Source organism: Triticum dicoccoides, chromosome 1A (assembly GCF_002162155.2).
Source record: "Triticum dicoccoides isolate Atlit2015 ecotype Zavitan chromosome 1A, WEW_v2.0, whole genome shotgun sequence".
Classification (NCBI taxonomy): Eukaryota; Viridiplantae; Streptophyta; class Magnoliopsida; order Poales; family Poaceae; genus Triticum; species Triticum dicoccoides.
In genome coordinates this window covers 470,021,016-470,028,527 of record NC_041380.1, presented here as the reverse complement: position 1 = coordinate 470,028,527, position 7,512 = coordinate 470,021,016, and the positions used below count along the sequence as shown (strand labels likewise).

Sequence of the window (7,512 nt, the reverse complement as noted above, 5' to 3'; positions counted from 1 at the left end):
ATTATATTGATGGGTTGTCTTTTACTACTACACATGATGATTTTGATAGATATAATATGCATGTGCTTGCTGCTCCTATTTGCAATTATTATGATAGAGGAACTACATCTCCGCCTCTTTATATTTCCAATATGATAAAATTGCAAGAAACTGTTTATACTATGCATTGGCCTTTACTTTGTGTGCATGAATTGTTCTTTTATGACATGCCGATGCATAGGAAGAGAGTTAGACTTTGTTGTTGTACGATATATGTTACTTTGTGCTCACTACTAAATTACAAATCATTGTTAATTAAAATTGGCTTTGATATACCTTGGGATCCGGGTGGATCCATTACTTGAGCACTATATGCCTAGCTTAATGGCTTTAAAGAAAGCGCTGCCAGGGAGACAACCCAAAAGTTTTAGAGAGTCATTTATTTCTGTTGTGTGCTTTTATAAAGTTTAAATATAAAAATAATGTGCCAAGGTTTGCCTTTAGGATGTTTACATTTGCTTGATGGTTTGTATGGTGCAGGACAGAAACTCTGTCTGTAGTGCGCGATTTTACATTTTGAGCTGGAATGTCAAATGGTTCTGATTCTTTTTGAACTGTCTTTCTATACAAATTTTTTATTTTTCCTAATTTTTGTAGAATTTTTAAAGTATCATAAGTATGGTGAATGTTCAGATTATTACAGACTGTTCTGTTTTAGACAGATTCTGTTTTTGATGCATAGTTTGCTTGTTTTGATGAAACTATCGATTCATATCAGTGGATTAAGCCATGAAAAAGTTATATTACAGTAGACACAATGCAAAAATAAAATATGAATTGGTTTGCAACAGTAGTTAGATTAGTGATTTGCTTTATTATACTAACGGATCTTACCGAGTTTTCTGTTGAAGTTTTGTGTGGATGAAGTGTTCGATGATCGAGAAGGTCTCGATGTGAGAAGAAGGAAGAGAGTCAAGAGCTCAAGCTTGGGGATGCCCAAGGCACCCCAAGTAAATATTCAAGGAGACTCAAGCGTCTAAGCTTTGGGATGCCCCGGAAGGCATCCCCCCTTTCTTCAACAAGTATCGGTATGTTTTTGGATTCGTTTCGTTCATGCGATATGTGCAATCTTGGAGCGTCTTTTGCATTTAGTTTTCATTTTTATTTTATGCACCATGATGGTATGAGATAGTCCTTGGTTGATTTATAGAATGCTCTTTGCACTTCACTTATATCTTTTGAGTATGGCTTTATAGAATGCTTCATGGGCTTCACTTATATCATTTGAAGTTTGGATTGCCTGTTTCTCTTTACATAGACAACCGCCATTTGTAGAATGCTATTTTGCTTCACTTATATTTGTTAGAGCGTGGACATATCTTTTGTAGAAAGAATTAAACTCTCTTGCTTCACTTATATCTATTTAGAGAGATGACATGAATTGGTCATTCACATGGTTAGTCATAAAATCCTACATAAAACTTGTAGATCACTGAATATGATGTGGTTGATTCCTTACAATAGTTTTGTGATATAAAGATGGTGATATTAGAGTCATGCTAGTGGGTGGTTGTGAATTGTAGAAATAGTTGTGTTGAGGTTTGTGATTCCCGTAGCATGCACGTATGGTGAACCGTTATGTAACGAAGTTGGAGCATGAGGTATTTATTGATTGTCTTCCTTATGAGTGGCGGTCGGGGACGAGCGATGGTCTTTTCCTACCAATCTATCCCCCTTGGAGCATGCGCGTAGTACTTTGTTTCGATGACTTATAGATTTTTGCAATAAGTATGTGAGTTCTTTATGACTAATGTTGAGTCCATGGATTATACGCACTCTCACCCTTCCATCATTGCTAGCCTCTCTAGTACCGCGCAACTTTCGCCGGTACCATAAACCCACCATATACTTTCCTCAAAACAGCCACCATACCTACCTATCATGGCATTTCCATAGCCATTCCTAGATATATTGCCATGAAACTTTCATCATCATCATATACATGACTTGAGCATTCATTGTCATATTGCTTTGCATGATCGTAAGATAGCTAGCATGATGTTTTCATGGCTTGTCCGTTTTTGATGTCATTGCTACGCTAGATCATTGCACATCCCGGTACACCGCCAGAGGCATTCATATAGAGTCATATCCTTGTTCTAGATATCGAGTTGTAATATTGAGTTGTAAGTAAATAAAAGTGTGATGATCATCATTATTAGAACATTGTCCCATGTGAGGTTATCAAAATAAAAGTGGCCAAAGAAGCCCCCAAAAAAAGAGAGAGGCCAAACAAGCCTACAAAAAAAGAAAAAAAAGAAAAAAAATGAGAGAAAAAGAGAGAAGGGGCAATGTTACTATCCTTTTACCACACTTGTGCTTCAAAGTAGCACCATGTTCTTCATATAGAGAGTCTCTTGAGTTATCACTTTCATATACTAGTGGGAATTTTCATTATAGAACTTGGCTTGTATATTCCAACGATGGACTTCCTCAAATGCCCTAGGTTTTCATGAGCAAGCAGGTTGGATGCACACCCACTTAGTTTCAGTTTGAGCTTTCATATACTGATAGCTCTAGTGCATCCGTTGCATGGCAATCCCTACTCACTCACATTGATGTCTATTGATGGGCATCTCCATAGCCCGTTGATACGCCTAGTTGATGTGAGACTATCTTCTCCTTTTTGTCTTCTCCACAACCACCATTCTATTCCACCTATAGTGCTATGTCCATGGCTCACGCTCATGTATTGCGTGAAAGTTGAAAAGGTTTGAGAACGTCAAAAGTATGAAACAATTGCTTGGCTTGTCATCGGGGTTGTGCATGATGTGAGTATTTTGTGTGGTGAAGATGGAGCATAGCCAGACTATATGATTTTGTAGGGATAACTTTCTTTGGCCTTGTTATTTTGAAAAGACATGATTGGTTTATTAGTAGGCTTGAAGTATTATTGTTTTTATGTCAAATGATAGACTATTGCTTTAAACCACTCGTGCCTTAATATTCATGCCATGATTAGACATATGATCAAGATTATGTTAGGTAGCATTCCACATCAAAAATTATCTTTTCTATCATTTACCTACTCGAGGACGAGCAGGAATTAAGCTTGGGGATGCTGATACGTCTCCGTCGTATCTATAATTTTTGATTGTTCCATGCCAATATTATTCAATTTTCATATACTTTTGGAAACTTTTTATACTATTTTTTGGGACTAACATATTGATCCAGTGCCCAGTGCCAGTTCCTGTTTGTTGCATGTTTTTGTTTCGTAGAATATCCATATCAAACGGAGTCCAAACGGGATAAAAACTGACGGCTATTTTTTTGGAATATATATATATATATATATATATATATATATATGATTTTTGGGGAAAAAATCCACATGAGACGGTGCCCGAGGTGGCCACGAGGCAGGGGGCGCGCCCCTGACCCTCGTGGGCCACCCGTAAGGCGGTTGATGCCCTTCTTTCGCCGCAAGAAAGCTAATATCCGGATAGAGATCGTGTCAAAATTTCAGCCCAATCGGAGTTACGGATCTCTGGGAATATAAAAAAATGGTGAAATGATAGAATCTGAGAACGCGGAAACAGAAAGAGACAGAAAGACAGATCCAATCTCGGAGGGGCTCTCGCCCCTCCCGTGCCATGGAGGCCATGGACCCGAGGGGAAACCCTTCTCCCATCTAGGGAGGAGGTCAAGGAAGAAGAAGAAGAAGAAGAAGAAGAAGAAGAAGGAGGAGGGGGGCTCTCTCCCCCTCGCTTCCGGTGGCACCGGAGTGCCACCGGGGGCCATCATCATCACCGTGATCTACACCAACACCTCCGCCATCTTCACCAACATCTCCATCACCTTCCCCCCTCTATCTACAGCGGTCCACTCTCCCGCAACCCGCTGTACCCTCTACTTGAACATGGTGCTTTATGCTTCATATTATTATCCAATGATGTGTTGCCATCCTATGATGTCTGAGTAGATTTTCGTTGTTCTATCGGTGGTTGATGAATTGCTATGATTTATTTAATTTGCTTGTGGTTATGTTGCTGTCCTTTGGTGCCCATCATATAATTGCGCGCGTGTATCACACCCTAGGGTTGGTTGTATGTTGATAGGACTATGTATTGGAGGGCAAGAGTGACAGAAGCTTCAACCTAGCATATAAATTGATGCATACGGGATTGAAGGGGAACCAATATATATTAATGCTATGGTTGGGTTTTACCTTAATGAACGTTAGTAGTTGCAGATGCTTACTAATAGTTCCAATCATAAGTGCATAGAATTCCAAGTAAGGGATGATATGCTAGCAATGGCCTCTCCCACATACTACTTGCTATCGGTCTAGTAAAGTAGTCAATTGCTTAGGGGCAATTTCGCAACTCCTACCACCACTTTTCCACACTCGCTATATTTACTTTATTGCTTATTTACTTACAACAACCCATACTTTTTATTTACGTAATCTTTATTATCTTGCAAACCTATCCAACAACACCTACAAAGTATTTCTAGTTTCATACTTGTTCTAGGTAAAGCGAACATCAAGCGTGCGTAGAGTTGTATCGGTGGTCGATAGAACTTGAGGGAATATTTGTTCTGCGTTTAGCTCCTCGTTGGGTTCGACACTTTTACTTATCGAAAACTGTTGCGATCCCCTATACGTGTGGGTTATCAGTGCTCATAGGGGTAGGGTGTGCGTATGCGTTCATAGCGGTGAGTGTATGCGTGTTTATATGAACGCTTGCGTCTGTACTGTGTTAAAAAAAGGGAGGTCCAACAGTAGAACTTCCAATTGATTTTTTTTTAAATTTGAATTTTTAAAATATAATATATAAGGAAAACATAGTGTGATCCGTGGACCATCCCGTCCAATGTCACTGGACGTGCATTAAAATAGACACACCAAATTTTCACAGACATGTTTAGACGTGTCCACAGACAGTGATAGGGAAGCCAGTCATTCGATAAACATCAAATAAGCATCAAATCCGGACAATAGGGTGGGCCATGTAAACCCAGAGAAAAAAACACATGTGGTGTAGGGAGATGTAGTTCAACTGACAAGTCAGACAGGTGGACGTCAGACAGGTGGACGTCCGTACTCCCCCAAACCTCCTCCGATTCTCTACTGCATCCTATGATGTAGTTTAAGATAATGACTTCAGACTTCGGAGTTTCAAACATATTTATGAAGATTTGAGAAACACATGTTCCATATATATGCATGAATAGCAAGGTTGCGAGTAGATTCACATGATCAAAAGTACAATTTTGTAAAATAAAAAGAAACAAAGTGTAGAGTTTCATTACTTTCAACAAAACAAACAAAGTGTTTCCCAATTTATAAGAAGAAGTTTTTAAGTGTCACAAGTCTGTGAGATGCCGAGATAGAAAACTCCATGTAAGCATGGCGGCAGGCCAGGCCGGCAAGACTTGGAACGTACTCCATGGTATGCATCATGTTTGGAGCCATGCTGTAGCTTGACTTGGCATGACATGAGTTGTGCCCCGAGAAGCAGAGAGCAAGAGTTTTGAACTTCTACATTTCTCCAGCCTTCATGGAACTCCGGCGGGCCATCAACTCGTCTATCAGCCGGCCAACAGCATTGTAGGAAGATCCACCGTCCTCCACCGCGCTCCTCGCCTTACCACCGAGGGCCTTGGCCTTCTTTCGCATGGCGTCACCCTCCTCGCCGTTGCCCATCAATCTCCCGATGGATCCGGCGATCACCTCGCCGCCGATCACCTCGTGGGCCTCCACGCACGATGCGTAGTCCTTGGCGCCGATGCTGACGCCCACCTTGAGCAACTCCACGATAACCTTCTCGTTGTTGAACTGGTCTGCATACCGCGGCCACGTGACCATCGGCACGCCGGCGCTCACGGCCTCCAGCGTCGAGTTCCAGCCGCAGTGCGTCAGGAACCCGCCGACGGCAGGGTGGTTCAAGATGAGCATCTGCGGCGCCCAGCCTCGGATGATGAACCCGCGGCCGCCGTGTGCCGTCAGCTCGGCGAAGCCTTCGGGCATCCACTCTGAAGAGTCTGGACATGCGGCGCCGATCACCCACACGAAATTCATGCCTGAGAGCTCGAGGCCGCGTGCCAGCTCGTGCAGCTCCGCCGGCGAGAAACTGGTTAGCGTGCCGAAGGAGATGTACACCACCGAGCCGGCCGGCTTCATGTCCAGCCACTCGATGCAGTTGTCCGCGTCTGGCGAGAGCGCGTCGGTGCCTCTCCCGGCCATGTCCTTGGTGGCGAGTGCCACCGGCCCGACGAGCCACGCGCGCCGGCCAAGCGTCGTGCGGTAGTGCTCGACGTAGTCCGGCTCCAGCTCGTGGAAGCTGTTGAACACCTCGCCGAAGCTCCTCTGGTCCGCGGCGTTCAGACCCTCGAAGAACGCCCAGCCCCAGTGTTCCGCCTCGTTCGCGGGGTCCATCAACTGGCTGCGCCTCAGCTCGACACGGTGCGGCAGGCCCGGCAAGGAAACGAGGGCGTCGGGGTCGTCGGGGACAGTCGCTAACGGGTTGTTGCGCAGCATGGTGTCGATGCAGGACAGCGCGAACATGCTGCTACCCATGAACGCAAGGCGCGGGACGCCGTGCTCCGCGGCGGCGTCCACGGACCATGGGAATAAGCTGTCGGACACGACCGCGTCGGGGCGGTTGTCAACCAAGAACCGGTCGAAGGGCTCCCGGAGCAGCTGCGCCGCCTCAAAGAACTTGCCGCGGTCGCCCTGGGTTTTAATGGCCGTGCCGTTCTCGACGCCCGGCGGGAGCCCGACGTCAGGGAAAGGCACGACGGAGATATCGATCGCCGGGGAGTTGGTGCCGGCGAAAGCGTCGTTGGCACGGTCGACGGCCGAGCGCATGATGGCGGCGTTGACGGGCGTGGTGAGGATGGTGCACCTGACGCCGCGGGCGGCGAAGAGCGCGGCCATGTCGGCGATTGGGATGAGGTGGCCGTGGGCTGGGAACGGGAAGAAGAGGATGTGCAGCGGCTGCTGCTGCTGCTCGCCTTTGACTGCCATGGCTAGCTGCTTCATGTGACGACAGAAGTATACTGCGGCGCGGCTAGTACGGATATGATGAGTTTGAGAGATGGACCTAGGCTATAGGAGTGATACGTACCATGGTTTCGGAGCAATTAAGAAGAGAGCCGTGTAGAGAGGAAGGAGAAGTAGCTTCTGGCTTGGTGATCTCCGCCTACTAGAATCCATCCAAGTTGCTTGGAAGTGCCGTTCGAGATTTTGATGCCTTCACGTATTACATGCGAGAGTTCAAACAAAATTTGTTTCACTTGTTTGTACCATTGGTACTGAGTCATAAGCGTATTTATTCAGTCTGCAATCATTCAGATAATATCATGACGACAAAAGTTACTATATGTCTCGTTGAAAGAAAAAGTCACTTAACAAAGATACAACTAGTAAGATTCCCTTACTCCCGCGCCTGGGGTTTTACTCCTCACTAGGGATACCCCGCCAGCGAGTTTTACCACCATCCGCATTCCCCAATTCATCCCATC

General features: G+C 45.0%; 1 protein-coding gene across 1 annotated transcript; it reads right to left on the bottom strand.

Moving 5' to 3' along the window:
• Nucleotides 1-5,527: 5,527 nt before the first annotated feature.
• Nucleotides 5,528-7,015, bottom strand: LOC119353779 (scopoletin glucosyltransferase-like). The gene has a single exon (XM_037620457.1). It carries the CDS (start codon nt 7,013-7,015, stop codon nt 5,528-5,530), a length of 1,488 nt encoding a protein of 495 aa, XP_037476354.1.
• Between the last annotated feature and the right edge of the window lie 497 nt (nt 7,016-7,512).